The following is a 24,733-nucleotide window of genomic DNA, read 5'->3' on the forward strand; positions in this document are numbered from 1 at the left end:
TCACTGTAACTGATGTTACGACTGCGGGATATTTAGGTAAAGCCCAAAACAGCTACATAATGAGAGTGATAAGAGTCAGCTCCTCCTAAGGTTTATAAAAGTATGTGGCTGTATTGGACCTTACCACACAAATATCGTACAGGTGTATTGTCGGTTACCATTGACTTGCCCAGATACCCAAAGCTATAGAGAGAGAGGTGGCAAGCAGAGAGGGACCAGTACCAGTCTGGGAAGGGCCATCCCGGTGACTGAGCACACCAGTTTGACGGTCTGGCCGTAGTGGATGTAGCCGTCTCGTACGGTGAACTCCTCGCCTTCCGACTCCTCGTCGTCGACTGGGGAAGACACGCACGTTTCAGAGGAGAGCCAACGAGACCGGGCACGCCACCGTTAATTACACGCAGTACGTCTTCAGACAATACGAGGGGGTATTTTATGTGGCTGCATTATTAAAGCACGACTGTGCTGTGTCCTGCGGTTCCCCTGTAGTGCTCTGCAGTGCAGAGCTGTTGTAGTGTAGACAGGGCAGGGGGTTCTCTGGCACAATAATAACGTCTGGCCTGGCAGCACAGTTTTCACTCATTAAAGCTTTTCTAGGGTTCATACAGCCGTAAGCAATGTGGCAGCACACTGTCTAGCACAGTCAAGAAAAATAAATGTCTCACTTGGAGGACTGACACTTCAGGGCGGGGGATAAAGTGTACACTTCAGAGCGGGGTATAAAGTGTACACTTCAGGGCGGGGTATAAAGTCTACACTACAGGAGAGGATATAAAGTCTACACTACAGGGCGGGGTGTACAGTGTACACTTCAGGGTGGGTGTAAAGTGGACACTTCAGGGCGGGTGTAAAGTGGACACTTCAGGGCGGGTGTAAAGTGTACACTTCAGGGCGGGTGTAAAGTCTACACTTCAGGGCGGGTGTAAAGTGGACACTACAGGAGAGGATATAAAGTCTACACTTCAGGGCGGGTGTAAAGTGTACACTACAGGAGAGGATATAAAGTGTACACTTCAGGGCGGGTGTGAAGTGTACACCTCAGGGCGGGTGTGAAGTGTACACCTCAGGGCGGGTGTGAAGTGTACACTACAGGGCGGGTGTGAAGTGTACACTACAGGGCGGGGTGTAAAGTGTACACTTTATTCTCTGAAGTGCTCAGGTGGTACACTCACGGAGGTGGATGTAGAAGGCCCCCCACTGCTGGGAGCTGGCGTGGAAGTTGCCCCCCTCCACGTGCAGGTAGCGGGTGCTGACGGTCTGAGAGCGAAGTCTGTTAAAGAGCGCCACCTTCGTCCCCGATGCAATGCACACTGAGAGAGCGAGAGAGAGTCAGAGAGAGAGAGAGAGAGAGAGAGCGAGAGAGAGAGAGAGAGAGAGAGAGAGAGGGGGGGGGGGGGGGAGAGAGAGATAGAGAGTGAGAGAGAGAATAATCATACATGCAGCACATACAAGCTTACTGTACATCTTTATACATACAAAATACATGGCAGTTCAAGTGAATGGCAAAGGTAACGCAAGGCTAACTCCCTTATTATCTAACTGAAAAGGGCCACGGTGATATACTGTTCATTTCTGTTCATCACATCTCAGAAAAGTATTTTATCTCGGTTGTTGAAGGAAATGAAACTTTTTGATATACGCCCTCGTCAGGTTAAATCATTAACCAATTCAATGAGAGCTGGGATTACAGCAGAGAGATTAGCAGGTCGCTTTTAGCCGAATGCAAACACACCTCTAATAAAACGAAACTTCAAACTTCCATGATAAGATGGTGCTTAAATATACAAGAATAAAACCGAGAGAGTGAAAATAAATCTATGTAAATATGTCGGAGGCTAAAGCAATATTTATCCATACTATTTGGGCTGAAGTTCTTGGGACGTTAAGGTTTTGAACCACTGCGCCCTCTAGCATGACGGAGAGGAAGCGCGCCCAGGGGACCAGACAGTCCTTTCATACAAATTCCTTTGTGTTCTATTTTCATGGTGAGGCAAGTTGTTTCATACGCTTGGGTCTAACGTTCGGCAGCGTAGGACAGCTCCAGTCACGCTAACGAATGTAACCGGATGCAAAGTCCAGCATCCACACTTATTGGTTCCTTTTAACCCATGGGAATCAGACTATAAAAGCAGGAACGCACCCCATCTACATTCAACAGCAGATAGTAAAAGCGGGGACTACAGTCCGCATTTGAACGCACAGGAAAGGCTGAAACGGGGGTACTTACGGTCTGCGTTTTTCAAGGACTGCTTCTTTTTGGAAGGTTTGGAGATGACCTTGATCCTTTTGCTGAGGAACACGCCGATGTCCGCACTGTTGCCGTAGAACATCTTGACGGACAGCATGAAGTGTTTTCTCTTGTCCGAGTCCGATATGTACAAAGTTTTGGCTGTGCAATAGTTCTGCAGGTGGAACGGCGTGAGGAAGACGATTAGCGATTAGCCAAAACCGCAGCCGGGCTCTCAGCCAAGCCACACACACACACACACACTCAAATGAAGACGGATATACACTTCTAAAGGGTCTAGTGCAGCTATGGGCGACCGGGAAGCGGTCACCGTTCAGTGATTCAATGAATCGATTTGCAAGGGGATTCGTTAATGGGATTCGTTAGCAGCGGTGGGCTCACTGTTAATGATCGTTTAATGAGCCGGATTCGTCAGGAGGCCGCATCGGCGTCTTGTCGATTGAGGAGTAAATTAGAGGCTTTAAGAACAGGTTGAAGGAAACACAGGACTCAATTTCCTTGCATTTTATATTTACTGATCGGCTTTATACTGTGTCTACTATGGCACAGGCCTCTTCTCACATTGAGTAGGCTATAGCTTAGCAAATAGTGAGGGCATATGCTGGGACATACGTAGCCTCACACTGTACATGTTTGTACGCACCTGCGAATGTTGAGTGAATGAGAGTGAATCTGTACTGATGCATAGTGTGAATGTTGATACCCTTCTGGGATACCACCAGTGTGTTTGTTGTTCACATTGTGCCAACAGTGTGTATGCTGGTGCCCTGCTGATCTGACACAGAGGGGGTATGTTGTACCCTATTGGGCTAACAGTGTGTATTTTTGTGGGTAGCCTACTATGCTATGTGTGTGTCTGTTGGAAGCCAGCTGTGTATTTGTGGTGTGTGTGAGTTGGGAGCCAGTTGAGCTAACAGTGTGTTTGTTGGTACCCTGTTTTGCCAACACAGTGCCCTGGAGTTTTCCCTGTGCACGCTGGTTTTCGTTCCAGTCACAATTGCAATCCAAGAATTTGAACAAGCTGTACATTTTCTCATTTAATTCTCATTTCATGCATTACCCTCTTAAACCACATTATGCATAGCATAAATAATAAAACCCCCATGTTTCTATTGTGCTTATTATGCTATACTGCAAACAATGCAAACATTATTCAGAAAATGATATAAAAAGGTAAATTCTTTTCAACTGATCGAGGTAAAGACTAAAGTGAATCAGTAGGCTCTGAATTGGTGAAAGTGCAGACACTTGGTCTGCAAAACAAACCATTTGGAAGATAACAAAGAATTCAAAGGCAAAGAAAATCATAAGACAAACCAGCATTGTGTTGATATGTTCAAGGGAACAACATCATAAATAAAATTTAACGCGTGGTCAATTACCTAATTACGAGCCTATTAGTTAACCTCAGTCTTTAATCTGTTACCTCTTCTTATGTAATTGTTTGCAAGATCGTGCAATATGCAAAACAAGAACATGGAACATAGTGGTATTCTTCATGCCTTTGCAAAGCAATTTCTGTCATATCATTTACGCTAAAAAATCCATCTCTTATGAAAAGCACCTAATTAAGAAAGATTAACAATAAGCTTGTCAAAATTGGAATGGCATACACAGGGGTACTCCAGGACCAAGTTTGGGAACCACTGCACTAACAGAGTGCATTTTTGTTGGCAGCCTTCTATGCTAACAGAGCGTGTTTGTTGGTAACCAGCTGTGCAAACAGAGTGTAAACGTTGGGACCCAGCTGTGTTAACAATATGTGTTTTTCAGGACACACTGCGCTAACAGTGTGTATGTCGGTACCCAGCTGTATTGAAGCACTGTGTATGTTGGAAGTCTGTTGCATTGAAGCAGAGTGTGTATGTTGGAAGTCTGTTGCATTGAAGCAGAGTGTGTATGTTGGAAGTCTGTTGCATTGAAGCAGAGTGTGTATGTTGGTAGCCTGTTGTATTGAAGCAGAGTGTGTATGTTGGTAGCATGCTGAATTGAAGCAGTGTGTGTACGTTATTAGCCTGTTGTATTGAAGCAGTGTGTGTATGTTGGTGGCCTGTTGTATTGAAGCAGTGTGTGTATGTTGGAAGTCTGTTGTATTGAAGCAGGGTGTGTATGTTGGTAGCCTGTTGTATTGAAGCAGTGTGTGTATATTATTAGTCTGTTGTATTGAAGCAGGGTGTGTATGTTGGTAGCCTGTTGTATTGAAGCAGTGTGTGTATGTTGTTAGTCTGTTGTATTGAAGCAGGGTGTGTATGTTATTAGTTTGCTGTATTGAAGCAGTGTGTGTATGTTATTAGTTTGCTGTATTGAAGCAGTGTGTGTATGTTATTAGTCTGTTGTATTGAAGCAGGGTGTGTATGTTATTAGTTTGCTGTATTGAAGCAGTGTGTGTATGTTATTAGTCTGTTGTATTGAAGCAGGGTGTGTATGTTGGTAGCCTGTTGTATTGAAGCAGTGTGTGTATGTTATTAGTCTGTTGTATTGAAGCAGGGTGTGTATGTTATTAGTCTGTTGTATTGAAGCAGGGTGTGTATATTGGTGGCCTGTTGTATTGAAGCAGTGTGTGTATGTTATTAGCTTGCTGTATTGAAGCAGAGTGTGTATGTTCGTAGCCTGTTATACTGAAGCAGGGTGTGTATATTGGTAGCCTGCAGGCCTCAGAGTGTGTAGTGTGTCTGTACGCACCTTTCCCTCCAGGTTGAGCTGCTGCATCTCCTGGTCGCTGTTCCCGATGCCGATGAAGGCGCAGGGCTGAGACTCCTGCTCCGAGCTGCCGTCCCGCTCCATCTGCTCCTTCTTTTTCTTCCAACCGCTGCCCATCAGGTACACACAGGGAGGGGGGCAGAAAAACCTGCACAAACACACAGAGTCAGTACATTACACACACACTCATTACACACACACACACACACACATTCACTGTCTCAATCAGTCAGTCAGTCAGTCAGTCAGACACACATTACACACACACACACACACACACACACACACACACATTCACTGTCTCAATCAGTCAGTCAGTCAGTCAGTCAGACACACATTACACACACACACACACACACACACGCACACACATTCACTGTCTCAATCAGTCAGTCAGTCAGTCAATCAGATACACATTACACAAACACACACACACACACACACACACACACACATTCACTGTCTCAATCAGTCAGTCAGTCAGTCAGACACACATTACACACACACACACGCACACACACACACGCACACACATTCACTGTCTCAATCAGTCAGTCAGTCAGTCAGTCAATCAGATACACATTACACACACACACACACATTCACTGTCTCAATCAGTCAGTCAGTCAGTCAGACACACATTACACACACACGCACACACACACACACACACACGCACACACATTCACTGTCTCAGTCAGTCAGTCAGTCACACACACACACACAGACAGACACAGGCACTCACCCACACACATTCACTGTCTCAATCAGTCAGTCAGTCAGTCAGACACACATTACACACACACGCACACACACACACACACACACACACATTCACTGTCTCAGTCAGTCAGTCAGTCAGTCACACACACACAGACAGACACAGGCACTCACACACACACATTCACCGTCTCAGTCAGTCACAGACACACACAATAATTCTGCAGAGCTCTACTCACAGAGACACCGGCACAAAGACATTTGAGAGGCGTGACACTGTGGGAACCTCACCACTCACAGACAGCTTTTATACAAAAACACAGACTGTCACTATTCAGCTCACTTCAGCAGTGCACAAACAGCGCGCCCCACCGTGCTGTTCTCCGGACCAACACCAGGTGGCAGCATTACACACTGTACACGCTCACATGGGAAAACCTCTAAATCACAAGCAGACGCGATGATTTATCTATGAATGAGATAACTGAACGGGTCCCCTGCCTTCGTCAAACCGCTGAGCTCGATTCACAAAGACGTTCCGCCCGGCCAATGGGAGCTGGACATGGGGCGAGGGTGGGGGAGGGGGCGGGGGGTATTTTGATGAGGGAATTAACTCATCCACCCTTGTCCAGAAATAGGCGAATCATCTCGGGGGTTCAGATATTAGTCACGTTACGTGAGGCACTGGGAGGGGGACATGAACTGCGTGCATTAAACTCGTTTGAAAAAGAAAGCCACAAACCAAACTACGCAACTCGATTTGGCCCATTGACTTTCCCCTCTTTGGAAAGTAAAGAGTGCTGAGACACGGCGTTTGATTTGTCATTCGGTGATGAATTTAGCGGAAGGGTTTTTTCCCCTCCCTGCTTCAGACAGGAGAGGAACTGCAGATCATCTCCACAGACCTGTCTGCTTTCACATCCTGAAGTGAGAGGGAAAGACAGCCTACCCCTCTCTCTCTCTTTCTCCAATCCCCCCATTTCTCTAACTCTCAGTCTGTCCACTGTCCCCCTCTCCTCTCCTCCCTCTCCTCCTCCCCCTCTCTCTCCATCATGCCGGCTCTGACGGGGCTTTTCCAGGAAATTAAAAGCACACGCCACGCAAATGCTGCTTGTGCTGCCAAATCAAAAGGCTATCAGACAGCTTCCTCTTACCCTCACTGTGATTTCACCTCACACACACACACACACACACATGCAGCCACACACACACACACGCAGCCACACACACACACACACACACATGCAGCCACATACACACACACGCGTACACACGCGTACACACACACAAACACACACGCATACACATACACACACACACGCAGCTACACACACACATACGCATACACGCATACACACACACGCACACACATGCAGCCACACACATGCACAGACATGCATACACACATACACACACACACACACACACACACACCCAAGTGCAGCTACACACATGAACACACACGCATACACGCGCACACACACACACACACATGCAGCCACACACACACACACACACACACACACACACATACGCACACACATGCACACACCTACATGCAGCCACACAGCTGTGCACACATGCACACACACAGCCACACACATGCACAACCATACAGAGCCACACACACATACATGCACACTCACACATGCAGCCACTCACACACACAAACACAGCATCACATTAAAAGTTGAGCAAGAGAAAGTGTGATCATCTAAGTATGGGTGAGTGCAAGTTCATTTTCTGAATGTACACGTGAATGTGTGTGTGTGTCTGCTTGTACAATGGTGTATGTGTGCATGCATAAGTGCGTGTCTGTGTGTGTGCATATATGTATGTGTGTGTGTGTGTGTGTGTATACGTGTGTGCATGTGGGTGCATGCATAAGTGCGTGTCTGCACGATGTTTGTGCGTATGTGTGTGTACGTATGTATGCGTGTGCATGCATAAGTGCATGTCTGTGCGATGTTTGTGTGCGTATGTGTGTGTGTGTGTATGTGTGTGCATGTGTGTGCATGCATAAGTGCATGTCTGTGTGATGTTTGTGCATGTGTGTGTGTGTGTGTGTGTGTATGTACGTGTGTGTGTTTGTGTGTGTGTGTGTGTGTGTGTGTGTGTGTGTGTGTGTGTGTGTACGTGTATATGTGTGTGTGTGTGTGTGTGTGTGTGTGTGTACGTATGTGTCCATGCAGTAGTGTTCCTCAGGCTTTCAGCAGAATGGCTTCTTCTCTGACTGCCCCTAACAGCCCTCCCGCTGCACAGAGACAGACTCTACCCAGAGCAGCAGTGCGGCTCACTGACTCTAAATGGGAGGGAAAGAGTTCCTCCCTCTCTCTCCCCCCTCTGTGAAAACGAGACAGGCATCCAAGTCTGGCTCGGCCACACAGATCTAGCGGGAGATATTCACCATGCCGTCGCACGCTCCCCTCCAACAGGGCCAGGAGGAGGAGGAGGAGGCGCGGACCGCGCACTCCGAGAGGGAGTCCTCCAGGGGGGCCCAACCGGACTCCGTGTTCCCAAACCCGTTACTACCCTCACGACCCCGAAAAAGGGTCCGACCGGACGGCGAAGTGAAACCCCAAGTCCTCCGCTCCCCCACCTCGCCTTCAGCGGAAACGAAGGCCGCGATGCCGTCATAAGAGACCGGACCGGGGTCGAATACGTCATTCTTTGGATCGGTATGCTTTCCTGCGCTCGATTTATCTTGTCTGGCGCGATCGAGCCGAACGGGAAGACATTGTTTGGACAGGGTTTCAAAGGTTCCGAGTCCCCAGGCGAGCTCAGTAAAGAGACGTGTTTGAATCCAAAACAATTACAGATTTGACCCGGGTCTGTAAGAAACATCGACAGTGCTGGAATCGAAACCCCACAGCTGGTTTTACAGAATCTCTCCGATAACATTCAGGACGCCCCCGGTCTGAACGCGTGCGGTGCAGATGTGACGCCAAAGTGACGCCATTTTGAAAGAGAAAGCAAAAGAGATATTTTGAAAGAGTCTGTGGTTTGACTGAATTCAGGGGGAATATGGTGAGCGGTGGTTAGCCTCTTACCTTTTTTCATTGCCGTAAGATTTCTGTGCAACCTTGGCGTGTAGAATTAGTACTGTTTGATCCCCTCTCTCCTTCAGGTAATTCCGCATGGCTTCTCTGCAGGGGGGGAGAGAGAGAAATAAGAAAAGATGGAGAGAGAATGGACCGTTGAGAATCAACTGTATAATAACCAGCATTAGCAATTGTTTGTTCAGACGTTTTAGATGTTATTTTTGTTACTGCTTCGCTAAATAAGACGAAATCGCTGCCGACGGAGTGAGACGGTTTGACTCATTTCAGCGTTTGCCAGTGGGAAAAGAACATTTCAATGACTTAAAACAAGCTAATATTCTAATAATTCTAATAAAAAAAGATTTTAAGCTTCATTACAAGACTAAAACACTTGTGTGTACAGTGTGTGTACATGTGTGGCTCTACGCAACCACGTGCATGTGCGTGTGTGTGTATGATAGACTGCCTTTCAAACAACCTTCACTGCGAACAATAATTGACCGAGTCATTAATGGACAAAGCCCTGCGCTATAAGAGACCCGATTAATTAAACTGGACTGCTTTCATCTGCAGTGCTATAATATCCCGGCACAGGGGGGAAAATAAACAGAACCCCACGTAAGAGTCGAGGCAGTAAGAACCGAGCGGCAAGCAAGACGAGTTAAAAAAAAAAGAAAGAAAAAAAAGCAAAGACATTCTTTCAAATCACTTCAGCAAAACAGGGTTTGGCTTCCATTTGGATTCATTGGCTGATGAGTGCTTGATTGACTTGCGGGCTCCGATTCCAAAGGCAACACCCAGAGCGGGTCCCCCCACACGGAGTGGAGACAGCAGTGAGGGTGCGGTAAGGCTGTGTGCAGCGTTCACTGCGCTACCTGGTACGAGCGGCGTGCTATCCACACCCCGCGGGGCTGGGGTCAAGGGTCACACAAGACTGGCCAGGGTAAGAAGGAGAGGAGGGGAGGGGAGGGGAGGGGAGGGGGAGAAACGGTTCGCTAGCGCAGATGTCGGTGACACATGACACGATGCACTGGTGGAGAGGGACGCGGAGTGAGGCCAGGCCTCGAGCCCCCCGCCCCCAACACACCACCCCCCCAACACACCACCGCGCTCAGCCAAGGTTAGCATCACGCACATTTCACACTGCCTTTTGTTATGGAAAATGGACTACACTTACCCCCCCTAGCTCAGACCATCCTAACCCCCCTACCTCAGTCTACCCTAACCGCCCTACCTAAGACTAAACTAAGCCCCCTACCTAAGACTAAACTAAGCCCCCTACCTCAGTCTACCCTAACCGCCCTACCTAAGACTAAACTAAGCCCCCTACCTAAGACTAAACTAAGCCCCCTACCTCAGTCTACCCTAACCACCCTACCTAAGACTAAACTAAGCCCCCTACCTCAGTCTACCCTAACCCCCATACCTCATACCTCATTCTACATTGTAGTGATTAAGCAGATGCTTACAAGAGGGATATTGTGGGGCGGGGGGGGGGGGGGGGGAACCGGAGGGAGAACTAAGGTACAGACTGAAAAGGTGTGTTTTCAGCCTGCGTCAAAATATGGGGAGGGATTCTGTGGTTCTGACAGAGGTAGGCAAGTCATTCCACCACTGAGTAACCAGAACAGAGAATGTGCAGCTTGAACACCTAGTGCTTATAATGAGGGGACCACAAGGCGACCACAGCTGACAGACCGGAGGGGCCTTGCTTGGGTACAGGGAGCAATTAAAGTCTGGATGTAGTGGGGCAGTCCCCTTAGCAGCCTAGAATGCCAACACTAGCACAGTAGAGGGTGCAATTTTACACCCAACATGCCACAGTACTCCAGGACAGCCAGTGACTATTATACACCCGACAGTCCACACACAGTACTCCAGGACAGCCAGTGACTATTATACACCCGACAGTCCACACACAGTACTACAGGACAGCCAGTGACTATTATACACCCGACAGTCCACACACAGTACTACAGGACAGCCAGTGACTATTATACACCCGACAGTCCACACACAGTACTACAGGACAGCCAGTGACTATTATACACCCGACAGTCCACACACAGTACTCCAGGACAGCCAGTGACTATTATACACCCGACAGTCCACACACAGTACTACAGGACAGCCAGTGACTATTATACACCCGACAGTCCACACACAGTACTATAGGACAGCCAGGGACTATTATACACCCGACAGTCCACACACAGTACTACAGGACAGCCAGTGACTATTATACACCCGACAGTCCACACACAGTACTCCAGGACAGCCAGTGACTATTATACACCCGACAGTCCACACACAGTACTACAGGACAGCCAGTGACTATTATACACCCGACAGTCCACACACAGTTCTATTGGAGAGCCAGTGACTGTTTTACACCCTGCAGGCCACACAGTACTACAGGAGATCCAGTGACTATTTTACACCTTAAGAGCCGCACATTACTAGATTACTAAATGGCATCAGTCATGGACCAGTAATGCTTTTGTGCCTATTACATGGTTAAGAGGAGGCAAGGTTAGATATAAAGTGAGTTTACTTCTAAAAAGTTGGCAGGGTTTTCATCGCTCTCTACTGCCCTGTACTCACTGGATTATGGGTCAAAGGAATGGGCAAAGTTTGTGAGACTGAAAAACCTGACTCCAGCTTACAGAGAGGGGAGGCAGCAGAAGCCACTGGCTTTTACTAAACTTCCTGCACTTACAGTGAACATCATAATTCATTGGACAGTGACTCATTTTTGTTATTTTGGTTCTGTAGTCTAGCACCTTGAGCTTGAAAGGACACAGTGACAATGTGGTTGAAGTGCCGTCTGTCAGCTTTAATTTCAGGGTATGTTCATCCATATCGGATGAACCGTTTACAAAGGCCAGCATCTTTTGTACATGGTCCCCCCATTTTAAGGTACTACAAGTATTTGTTGAATTGGCTTCACAGATGTTTTGTTAGGCAGGTGTATTTATTTGTGTCGTCAGTGAATGCAGAAGAGAGCCGTTTGACGGCTAGGCCCAACAGATCAAAAACACTCTCTTGGATGCAGTTGTAGTGTCCATGAAAGTCTACCATTCATAGAAGCCTACACCAGCAGAGGGCACACTACAAGACACAAACCACTGATAAGCCTGAAGAACAGAAAGGTGAGATTACAAAAAGCACCTAAAAGAGCCACAAGAGTTCTGGAACCAAAAAGGGGAAAATCCTTGACTGGTTGAGTCAATCACCGGCTCTGAAACCAATTGAACATGCATTTTACACGCTGAAGAGTAGATTGAAGGCAAAAAGTCCCCAAAACAAACAGGAACTGAAGATGGCTGCAGTACAGGCCTAGCAGAGCATCGCCAGGGAAGATACCCAGCGTCTGGGGATGTCCATGCGTTGCAAAGCAGTCATTGCATGCAAAGGATATCCAACCAAATACCTAAGATGATTACTTGATTCTACATCATGTCAACTGTTCAATATTTTTGATGCCCAAAAATGGAGGGGGGGCATGTACAAAAGGTTCCATAATTTCTAAACGGCTCACAACACCACACAACGCCATCCTATAAAGCTGACAGTCTGCACTTCAACCTTATTATCATTGAATCCTAAAGTACAGAACCAAAATAACAAAAAAAAGTGTCACTGTCCAAGGAGTTATGGTGCTTACTGTATGTGAGCACAGCTGACAGACAGGGAAACAAGCATTTCACGGGCACCCACTATGACTCCCAGAGAGTACAGAAACAACGCATTCAGACAGACCGACAAACAGGCAGGCGTATTCAGAAACGCCTAACTCACTTAGACAGAGACAGACACATCTAACGCACTCATATAGGGACGGTCCGCAGTCAGACTGAAACCGGCTCAACGGAGTCACAAACGCCTCATTCGGATCCAGAGAAAAGGGCATCAGACAGACAGACGGACAAAAAGAGATAGAGGCTTATCATTAATTCAGCAGCTGCCCCATTATCCTGTGTGTGTGTGTGTGTTGCGCGCGTGTGTGTGTGTGTGTGAGCACAGGGGGGTTAGAGACAGGGCAGACAGGCATCTGCCAAGGGCATCTGTTGCAGCGTCTTTAGCATAGAGGTCCTAGAATTTTAGGGAGGGGGGAGCAGAAGTCCCACCCCCAATGAACCCAGGAGGGACAGGGTCACTCTACTCCTGTTACACACACACACACACACACACACACACCACATGCAATCACACCACACACACACAAACACACCACAAACACACCCCACACATTGTATTGTAAATATGTATTGTCATATTTATGGTTGGTAACTTATCTTAATAAATTAGGTATCACTTCCCATACAGAAGAGAACCAGAAGACACAGTTCACTGCTGAACATATAGGCTACACAGAGAGAGGCACGGCGTGTAAACCACACACAGTGACCAGCGCACAACTATACAATGTACCACACAACCACACAAACTCAGTACACCACACACAGTGAACACCACACACAGCGAACACCACACAACTATACAATATACCACACAAGCACACAAACTCAGTACACCACACACAGTGAACACCACACAACTATACAATGTACCACACAACCACACAAATTGTGTACACCACACTCAGTGTACACCACACACAGCGAACACCACACAACTATACAATGTACCACACAACCACACAAACTGTGTACACCACACTCAGTGTAGCTACACCACACACAGCGAACACCACACAACTATACAGTGTACCACACAATTACACAAACTGTGAACACCACACAAACTCTGTGACCACCACACAGCTACAAATAGTGTACACCACACAGTTTACAGCACACAACTATACAGTGTACCACACAATTACACAAACCGTGACCACCACACAGCTACACAGTGGACCACACAACCACACAAACTCTGTACACCTCACTCAGTGTACACCACACAAAGTGTACAGCACAAAACAATATGGTGTACCACACAATTACACAAACTGTGAATACCACACAACCACACAAACTGTGTACACCACAGAAATATAAAGTGTACCACACAATTACACACACACAGTGTACATCACATACATGCATCGGCAGACAGTCAAACTTTTACAGTGGAGCACTTTCTAAACAGACTCCCCACAAATTCCCAATGACTGCAGTGGCTTTCAAAAGATCCACAAGAAAGCCCCCATGAAAAAAATAACAAAAAAAAAAAAAAAAACACACAAAAAGAACACAGAGCAGTACACATCAAACCTCCCTAAGGTAAGGTGTTGACGTCCCTAAGGTGGGAAAAAAGGGGATTGTAGGCGTGAGGGGGAGCACCTAATAGAGCGCACGTTCTCCGTTTCGCACCCCAAAACACGCTAGTCATGTCCGCACACAGCTAACGCTCAAATCGCCAAGCAGGAATGAATCACTAGCTACATCAGCTAATGGTTGCCATTTATATAGCGCCTTTATCCAAAGCGCTGTACAATTGATGCTTCTCATTCACTCACACACTCACACACCGACGGTAATTGGCAGCCATTCAAGACACCAACCAGCCCGTCAGGAGCATTTGGGGGGTTAGGTGTCTTGCTCAGGGACACTTCCGACACACCCAGGGCGGGATCGAACTGGCAACCCTCCGACTGCCAGACGACCGCTCTTACCGCCTGAGCCAATGACGCCCCTGAATTACCAGGCGGGACAAAACTTCAGCACCCTACAGACGAGGCTCAACTACCAGTCATTTCAAACACAAGACCTCTTAATATTAACACCCCTAGTCTGAACGCCCCCCACCTCAACGCCTGTAACCTTTTTCGAAACGCCCATTAGCGGCTGCAATGTAGTGAGGGACTTGGCATACAAGTACATGGAGACGCATCTAAAATGAGATGTGATATTATAAGATCTGTGTCAGACATGTGTTGGGCATCAATCAATGAATCAATTCCATTTGCATGTTATACGGTGCCGTTTCACACCGGGGTGTCCCAGAGCACCCAGGCTCCTTAAAGGGACATTAGCGGGGTGTTAAGCGACCGTGTTGAGGCCTGCAGAGGTGTTTGGGTGCGGCGGCGGGGGTGTTAAGAGCGCAGGCTCGTCCTGAGGGCGAGAGGGCGCGGCCTTACCTCGTCAGGCGCTGTGGCTGAGGGCGCTCCCCAAACTTCCTGCAGACAAACAAAAGAGAAAGAGTTCAGTTTACTCTCGATTTTTCGACTCTCGACTCTGAGAGACACGAATGTAATGCACACGCGCGTACGCACAGATGCACACACGCTAACACACATGATCACATTAGGCTAAAGTCTGCACTCACACAGACTCATGCTCGTATGTTGTGAGCATGTGTGTTAGCATACACACGCTAACAGACATACTCACATTAGGCTAAAGTCTGCACTCACACAGACTCATGCTCGTATGTTGTGAGCATGTGTGTTAGCATACACACGCTAACAGACATACTCACATTAGGCTAAAGTTTGCACTCACAGAGACTCATGCTCGTATACACTCGCAGACAAGTACGCACGTGCAGACATAAGAGACAGAAAGAACCCAGAACTCTTGCTTTCTTGGTAACACAACAGGAACACTGCAAACTTGAAGACACACACAGGCAAGTGTACACACACACACAGAAGAGCAGTTTGGTTTACTCCTGCTTCTTGCATGACAGATGTGGACCACACCCTGTCAAAGCTTCAGCATCTCAGTTCTGAGATTAACTGCCGTTCACAACCAAACATGGGCCACAGCAACCACATTACAGTTTGATACCGCCGGGTCACAAGTGTTATGGTGTCATGAAGAGGAGCTGGTAGCTACAGTGGTTGCCTTGCAATCACACAAACAAACAGAGGAAGCCCTTCGATGGGATTGAGAAATATTTTCGTTGACCGTCACACTGAGGCATGATAAGATATCCCCAACACCATCTGGTAACCTAAACCTCCCGTTTCAGAAATAAAAAATAAGACCGATCTTATCGCTTGGCAATCTCCGTTTTTTGCACAAACTAGCAAAATCGCCACTGAGGCCACGGGGTCACGCAAGTGAAGAGCGATTTCACCAGTTCTCTCCCCTCCATCACTGTCATAACTAAATGAACAAAAAACTCAATTTCAAAACTCAATTCAAGCATTGTTGCATTCGCACTCAGCCATAGTTAAACTGAAGAAAGTAAGGAAGGACATCCATCCACCCGGGGGCGGCATACAGCATCTGACGGATGCGAGTAGTGGTATCACAGAAGATCGGTCACTCATGGTCACAGCTCCCGTAGTCTCTGTAGTCTCTGTGAGTGTCCCAGCAGTCACAGGGATGGACAGGATGTGTCCGTTGGTAGCAATGATGGACAGACAAAGTGCCCCGAAGTTACAACAGTGTTGTAACGTGCAGCAATGTCTGACAGTGGCAGAGCTGGATGTGGCCCATTACAGCCAACAGTCTCAAAGTCACGGAGTCTGAGAGAGAGTATGAAGGTCACAGGAACTGCGACAGAGTATTTGCCCCGACTGTCACAAACTGCCATTTTCAAAGAGGTCACAATTGCGTGTCGGACAGCGTGATGAAGACCATCGTGCGTGACCAAATCTGCACAAGCAGCTTAAATGACACCCTCTCATTTTAAAAGTTCACTGTTACCAGGGGAGGATATTTACTAAACTCTGATACAGTGAAATGTGTGAAATTCCAGATGAAAAGACGAGTCTCGCTCTGGGAAAACCGACCGCTTTCTCGGTAGCAGTAGTGTTTGTCGGTCTCTCGGAAACCCGCAGAGAATGCTGCCAGTGGCAGTCTGAAGAGCAGATGAATCACAGAGGAAGAGCACCATCAGCTCCTGCTCGGCGCAGCTTTGAAGTCTGCGCAGTCAAAAATACCGCTTTCCACTCGACGCTACTTAACGGTTTAATTTCACGAGAAGCAGATCGATAGACACAATTGGAGTTCCCTTTTTTCACCGCTTTCTCGTTTTAACTGTATGGACAGCATAAAGTCGCTTTTTATAGCGCTCAATTGATGTGAAAGTCCCAATTTCTCATCGCACTAAAGCACACCCACTTAGACGTGCCAACAAACCCACCTCCACCAATACACGTTTATGCTCCGCTCTCTTCAACCCGGCGTCGTGTAAAAATGAACGCAAGCAGACAGTGGGGAAAAGGTCACATACGATAACTGTCCCCGAATGAGTGTTCGTACGTCAAAGCCACAGCAAAACTTTCCCTTCCTGCCTACGCTGGCGTTTTGAGAATCTTCTCTCCTGGAAACCGAGGTTCTGGCAACACATGGGGCCAGGTTACAGTGGTACAGTGGCAATGTGGTTATCGATGTCGGTGTGGTTCTGGGTCAGACTCCCGGGCGAGCCGAAATCTCTCGGCACGTTCCCCCCCCTGTACACACGTGGGCTTCCTCCCACTCCGGAAGACATTTATGTCAGGTTTATGCCCTTCGTGCCGGGCCCTTGACCATGACACAGGGCTCAGAAATAGAGTTTGCCTCTGGGAGCTGCACAACTCCTAACTAGCTGGGATGGATCGGGTAACATTCTTCATCTGGGTTGTGCCAACGTGGGTGATGCTAACGTTAGCGTTCCATCACAGTCTGGCTTGAAGAAGCCAAACTGTTTTACTCTTCAATAAACATGGTTTGATTGTAGAGATTCTTTGGTTGAAAATACACGTTGTATTAATAAAATTCAGGACAAATAAAATTTTGCACAAAGCAGCCTTAACAACCGTAACACGTAGTGGCGAAAGATGAGAAGAATACATTTTAAACAAGCAAGGCAGGTTCACCTACAATGGACTGTAATGGAGAGTAAAAGAAGGCTTGTCCAAAATAGGGGAAATAATTACAGAGGAAGGAAATCAATGCGGTTCCCACGGCGAAACATCGGGTCGGGAAGGATAATGATTACAGTCAGCTCCGCCTGAGGAAGAACACGGCACAGTGCTGATGCACAGCGCTGAAGACGGCCATCGACTGCGCTCGAGAAATCCCCGCCAATGAAGACGGGCATCCATTTATGTTATTATTATTATTATTAATGACATTTGGCAGATGCTCTTATCCAGAGCGACATACAGTTGATTAGACTAAGCAGGAGACAATCCTCCCCTGGAGCAATGCAGGTTTAAGGGCCTTGCTCAAGGGCCCAACGGCTGAGCAGATCTTATTGTGGCTACACTGGGATTCGAACCCCCAACCAGTCCCAGTCATTTACCTTAACCACTACGCTACAGGCCGCCCACGTGACACGTGGCACTGCGCTATGGCGCTGACAACGGAGATCTACACACAACACTGGCCTACGGCACTCAAGATGGCCGCCTGCTGTATTCAGGATATCAACAGCACCGTAGACGGTGATCTATAGCAGTGATGTGCCAGGTGATCTACAGCACCGTCTCTTACAGCGGTGGCGAATGTCAACTACGTCAGATGACTTCAGCAGCAATGACTGATAAGATCTGCAGGAGTCATCTAGAGGAGTGAAGACAGTGATCACTGATGAAGAGCAGTCGTGACAACAGCCGACTGATCTAGATCAGGGAAGGGTGTGATTGTTTTCGTGACGATCTTCATCTATAGGCCTGATCAACAGCGCTGAAGCGTGATCTTTACCATGACATTCTTGATCTATCGCACTGATCTACAGTGAAGAGTGTGATCTTTACCTTCATCTAGGGCACTGATCTACAGTGAAGAGTGTGATCTTTACCATGAAGACCTTCCTCTATAGCAATATGGCAGCAAAGACTTAAGCACATAAGACTGATCTCTGGAGCAGACTGATATTAAGCAGGGAAGAAAGTGATGTAAGGCGCCCATGTTAAATAGAAAGGACTGTAATGTTCAGAATAGTTGCTGAAGGACAGGGAGTTGATGGAAAGCCTCAGAGCAGGTGACGGAAGCTGAAACCCACCAGGCCCTCCCTCCCTAACTCCGCATAAATTCCAACAAAGCCGTCCACCTCCAGAAGACTCCATCTTGCCATGCGAACGTCAGCTTCACCCGCTGATCATCTGCCACACAAATCCCACGGAAAACTAAAAACGCACACAGGCAGCAGCGAAGCTTCTGTTGCCAGCGCCTTTTCGAACCGGCCCGAGAAAAGCTCCAGTCACTTCAACACCACAAGTCTATTTAATAATGAAGGACTGGGGATTGAACAGATGGAAAAATACCACCTTTTTTTTTTTTTTTTCTCCCTGCTGCTCGGTGTTGAAAGGCTCAGGCCCAGCGCAGGGAAAGCTGGGAAACCCAAAACCGCATCAGGCCGCGTACGAGTCCCCGCTCCCCTCGCGTATGAGAGAGCAGAAAGCCAGCCTCCGGTTCCGCGAATGACCGCATGCGCTCTGCTCCCGCCCCAGAGCGGAGAATACCCGCCTCAGAGCGGAGAATACCCGCCTCCTGCAGTCAGGCAGCGGCGGACCGAGGCGGCGGAACGCCACCAAATCAAACAGGCCTCGCAGCGAAATGCGCGTCTGTATGGTCCTGCCGTCAACTCTGTTCGGTGAGCGGTCATTTAGTAAGCCTGGTTTTACACCACACCTCCATGTTTATATCCATATGAGGTGTTTACCATCGAATATGATAACAACAATGCTTATTGTGAATGACAGTGCGAGAGAGAGACAGTGTGAGAGAGCGTGAGAGAGAGAGTGTGAGAGAGAGTGTGAGAGAGTGTGTGAGAGAGAGTGTGAGAGAGTGTGAGAGAGAGACAGTGTGTGAGAGAGAGACAGTGTGAGAGTGTGAGAGAGAGTGTGTGCGTGAGAGTGTGCGAGAGAGAGTGTGTGTGTGAGAGAGAGTGTGTGTGTGAGAGAGAGTGTGTGTGTGAGAGTGTGCTAGAGAGTGTGAGAGACAGTAAGTGAGAGAGTGTGAGAGAGAGACAGTGAGAGACAGTGTGAGAGTGTGTGAGTGTGCGAGAGAGAGTGTATGAGAGAGAGACAGTGTGAGAGAGAGTGTGAGAGAGTGTGTGAGAGAGTGTGAGAGAGTGTGAGAGAGTGTGAGAGTGTGTGAGAGTGTGTGAGAGACAGTGTGTGAGAGACAGTGTGTGAGAGAGTGCGAGAGACAGTGTGAGATAGTGTGTGAGAGACAGTGTGTGAGGGACAGTGTGTGAGAGAGAGTGAGAGAATGTGAGAGAGAGAGAGAGAGAGTGTGTGTGTGTGTGTGTGTGTGTGTGTGTGTGTGTGTGAGAGAGTGTGAGAGACCGAGGGCGTATGAGAGACAGAGATGATTCACCATCTATCTTTGTCATTTTGAAACCCCGTTTTAAAACAGCGCATTGTTTGGATATCAGTGCGCAGCGCTTCGAAACCTTAAATATAACTCCGCAGCACACTCGATCCATTTTCCAATTTAACTATAAAGACGAAGTGGATCCCCTTGACGAATTCCACACAGAAAGTGCCCGGTTGGCCTACCACGGAAACCTCCGCCAATGTGTAAATTTAGTGACTCAGAAGTCACAATAGGTCATCAGCTGCCCGTAGCAACCTGTGCTGAACCCGGCCGATTTGTGAGGTCTCCAGTAAGCAGACAAACATCGCCGTAGCAACCGGGGAGGGCAATCTCGCTCGACGATGTTGGTAACGGCGTTTTAGGAATTCTTTTGCGAGTGAACTTTTCACTCTGGTCCTTTCGCAAGGCGCACCGTTATAGCGGAGCTTCTTGGTTTAAAAAAACCTGGGATTTAAAACGTTCACCCAGCAGGCAGCGAGGGAGAGGCAGGGGCCATTTTAAAGATGCAGCAGCAAACAGTCTGGGACCGATGACAGCGGATTGTTCTAGAAGTCTCCGTTCTATCCGGTTGCAACTTACAACAGAAGGGACTGTTGAAGACTCTTGATTACTGTGACGAATTAAAACATGAGTTTCTACGTGGACCGGATCCATAAATTCCAAGCACTCAAGACACTGACAAGAAAAATAATTTAATTTGCCAGCGAGATGCAAATTCAATTAATTTTGCTGAAATAAAGGGAACAGTATAGCAAGGACATTCACCATTTTTCATTGCCTCAAGATCCCTGGGAGATACAAAAACCAACAATGTCTCACATTTTTGCGAACATTTCAAGCCAAATAAAAATGGACCACCGTCTTAAAATGAGTCCCAGGCTCGCAGAGGGAGGATATTTTCAGGCCGCGCTCTTTTGTTCGTTTGCTTGTTTGTTTGTTTGGCTGGTTTCCACACCTAAGCCACTGTGCGCTGAAACCACAACACCCCAGCCTTTCTGCGCTTCGAGCATCCAGAGCCTTGTCACCGCATTCACACACTATTCTACAAAATCACACTCATATACACATTTACCCCGTATTCTCCTACAGTCAAAGCACCCGAGGGATCGAGTGCTTCCCCTCGTTTTCAGTGATGACGCTGCTGGCGTACCCAATGAAGCGAAGGAACGCTGATCTAGGGTCAGGCATCTCCTGTTCATATCCACACCCAACTCATATAAGCCGGTCGGCAAAACTGATCCGAGATCAGCGGTCATCCTCTGAAACGCTTAATGAACACGGGCCCTGGAGCGTACTTTACCAGCAAGCATGTCAGTCGGTCGCTAGCTACGTTTTCAGTGAACCGCGCTGAACTGAACCGAAATGAATCGTTCCAGGCCGATGAAAGCCGACCGCAACCGCGCACAGCGGGCAGGGGCTCTCTAAGGTTCTGACGTCACCGATATCGGTTTAGCTCTGCTTTGGCGACAAGCATGCTGGCACATGAAGGTCCGAGGCAAAGCTGACGCCGCGCGGAAGCGAGGAAAATAAATGTTGTGGCTCAGGAACAGAAACTCAGTGCTCAACCAAAACTGAAGACCATAAACTTCCTGACCTTCTATGACCAGAGAAGGGAAACGTTGAACTGGGATTACAGAGGGCGGGGCACTGAATGACTCTGGGGGGGATGGGGGGGTAATAAAAGGGGAAGAATAATAAAAGTTGGGGAGAAAAGAAAGAAGCCGCTGACAGCTCGTCTGCGTTGCCAGGCCAACCCCAACTGGCCGCAGACTTTGATCTCCAGCCCAGAGACGAGGTGTGAAGATGATACCCAGAATTCTGCACGACGGCCAGCCAATTTCATGTCCTCTGGGGCCCAGCAGTGCCTGCGTGCTAAAAATATTGTCTGACAGATCCTTTTTTTTTTTTTTAAACAATTCAACTTTGAGTGCCGACAACACGACGCGTTGCGCAAGCGCCCTGATGCACAACGAAAAAAAAAAAAAAAAAAAGAACGGAGGGGGGGAAAAAAAGGCGACGAAACAAACGCAGACTTCAGCAGAAACGCGGCGGGGGTGACGTTTCCCTTTCAGCGCCGGCGCGAATGCCGCAATAGAGGAAAAGGAAGTCGTGTAGCGGCGTATTTTTATCTGTTTTTCTCGGTTTTTTAATCTGCTTTCCCTTCCTTCCCCCCCTTCCTCCTCCTCTTCCGACGCCCACTCCGTCCTCGGGCCTGACTCCGGACCCCCGGACCACGAGGGCCGGGCGGCGCGGCTCGGATGCGGGCGCAGAGACACGCGGTCTCCGTCATCTGACATCCCAACCCTCACCCCCTGTACGTGTCGCAATATACAGTAATGTCAAGATAACAAAAGCTGTTGTGACACTCCGCAATACATGGGCGAGCGGGCCGCTTTCTGATTTTTATTTCACAACGAAATGTAGATTTTTACTTATACACATAGATTGCTGTTACATATACTCGACATTGCACACGTTGCTCCAGACGCGGACGGAGAGACACACACTTAAACAATCAAATCCAGCTTTATCTTTTTCTTCCTCCGCCTCAAAAAGATGCTTGTGTAAAAAATGGCCTGTTGGAGAGAGAAAGGTCTGCATTCACTTACTGTCAGGCAAGAAAAATTAATAAAACCAATGAACGGCCATTATCTCACTTAAAAATATGTCTCCCTGAGCCTTCCCAAAGAAATAATGAAACTTCTGGGAATTTTCAACCCCATCTTTATTAACACATTCAAATACTTGATCCAACTAAGTGATTATGATCTCTGCGGTCCCTTGTTCCAAGTATCCAAAGTCTTATTTTGACACTGAACACTGAGGATTTATGTTCCTTGTAGCTAACTCGCTAGCTTTTTTTAAGAGGAACAAATTAGCAGGCGTGAAAAAGCCATACTTTAAGCCCTTCTCTACGTGGTCACCTCTGCTCCGGGGCTAGGCCGATGAGCCTGCCACATGGGAGTGTTTCAGCACTATATTACAGTTATTTAGCAGATGTTTTAGCCAAAGCCACCTACAGTTGATTAGACGAAGCAGGGGACAATCCCCCCAGGAGCAGTGGAGAGTTAAGGGCTTTGCTCGACGGCCCAAAGGCTGGGCAGATCTTATCATGGCTACAGCAGGTCTTCCAGGTCCCGGTCATGTACCTGAGCCACTAGGCTACAGGCAGCCTCTTGTTAATGTAAGGTAAATATTCTGGGCAGAGAAGACCAGGTTTGTGTCGATGCAGGAGAACTTCCTGAGATCAGTCGCGAAGATTACGACTGAAAGGGCGAGGGGCAGAGTCTCCCGTGTCAGGGTTAAAAGTGCACAGTCAGGCCCCGTGACCAGCGAAAAATCTCAATCGCTAAGGGGCAGACGGATAGCATCAAGAACATCGGTGTTCCTTGAAGACTGGAAGAAGCTAATAGATAGTGATGCGATAATGCAAGTTAGAGAACGGTGTCTGCAAGTTGCAAACAGAATGTAGTCAGTCAGGGAGCTCACAGAGACCAAACATCTCAAACCTAAATAATACATTAACGTTTACATGAATATTTGAGGAGCGTCTGAGCATTAAAAGCAGCACTAAGATCTTGAGAGCTAGTTGGACAGAAAAACCACCAAGTAGATGCTCTCATACTAGCGGGTCCTCGCTGGCCTCCCTGGTCCCAGGGCATTATGGGTACTGCCTGGTTTCCACTCCGACTGAGAGCTTACATAAAATCAACTATGGCAGCTTGAGCTTTTAACCGAGTGTAAACCTTTAACCGACAAGTCCACATTCATCTACGGCACACTCTTAGAAATGAGCAATGGTGCATTTCTCTCAGGTTTTTTCTTTCATCAATTTGCCACTCACACAAATAAGGGGCAGCTGCCTCAATTAAGCCTAATTAGTAATTCAATTAATTGTTCTGTGGCCACATGAAACGACTAATTACTCCAAATAATGTTCAATACCTGACTGCTCAAATGCGTGACGGCAGATACTGTAACAATGAGCCTGACGGGCCAACTCCTTAACTGATATGAAATCCCAATCAGTGTCCAATTAGCCGCCAAGTCAAGCGTAGCCTAATTAATACAGAGCTCAGCGGTAATTAACTCCAGCACATGCTGTGCGCCCCCTAGCACCCCAGCAGGGAAAAACTATTGTAAGACCATTGTGGCCTCTCTCTCTCCTGGACAGGGCCCACAGACAGGCTCATAATTACAGGAGTGTACGGTCTTATCCCAAAAGGTCTGGTGTGGCCATATTTCGGTTTTAGCCTAGCACTAACTCACCTGATTCAACTCATTAAGGTCTTGATTTAAGACCACAGTTAGTTATTTAGTTGAAGCAGGTGTCTTAGTGCAGGGCTAAAGCAAAAACCTGCAACCACACCGGCCCTTTTAAGAAAAGATTGGATGCCCCCCAGTTATGATGCAAGTGGCCATTCACCTCAATGACGGCGAGGTGTCTGGCGTTGAGAGTGAACGAAGACTGTAGTTAAAGTTTGGAGATTGACACTCCAACACACAGGCAAAGTGAGGCCCACTGGTTTTTGACTCTGAGGAAGATGTCGTTTGACATTGAAACATCAGTCTTACATTAAACAGAGTGCATTTCTCTGAGCCAAGTATGCTCCGCCATCTCTTATTTCCCTGTGATTTTCCGGGTAAGGAGTCTCGTGTATAGTGTGACCACTGTTGACCATGACACAATGAACCATTATTAAATCATAACCACTGGGTAGCAGTGTAAGTAGAACACAGTCTTTGCACCCTTGGCACTTATGCAAGATGCTTAACCTGTCTACCTAATAAAG

At 47.7% G+C, this 24,733-nt stretch overlaps 1 protein-coding gene across 1 annotated transcript in view; it reads right to left on the bottom strand.

Annotated features, from left to right (window-relative positions):
* Window positions 1-24,733, bottom strand: part of rbpjb (recombination signal binding protein for immunoglobulin kappa J region b) — a 56,928-nt gene that overhangs the window by 4,603 nt on the left and 27,592 nt on the right. Inside the window, exons 2-7 of the mRNA XM_061252226.1 lie at window positions 14,819-14,857; window positions 8,719-8,814; window positions 4,931-5,096; window positions 2,228-2,402; window positions 1,173-1,310; window positions 223-335 (exon numbers count right to left, since the gene is read on the bottom strand). Of these exons, the coding sequence (XP_061108210.1) occupies window positions 223-335; window positions 1,173-1,310; window positions 2,228-2,402; window positions 4,931-5,096; window positions 8,719-8,814; window positions 14,819-14,857 (727 nt within the window). The remainder of the gene's footprint in view (window positions 1-222; window positions 336-1,172; window positions 1,311-2,227; window positions 2,403-4,930; window positions 5,097-8,718; window positions 8,815-14,818; window positions 14,858-24,733) is intronic.

This window comes from Conger conger, chromosome 8 (genome assembly GCF_963514075.1).
Source record: "Conger conger chromosome 8, fConCon1.1, whole genome shotgun sequence".
Classification (NCBI taxonomy): domain Eukaryota; kingdom Metazoa; phylum Chordata; class Actinopteri; order Anguilliformes; family Congridae; genus Conger; species Conger conger.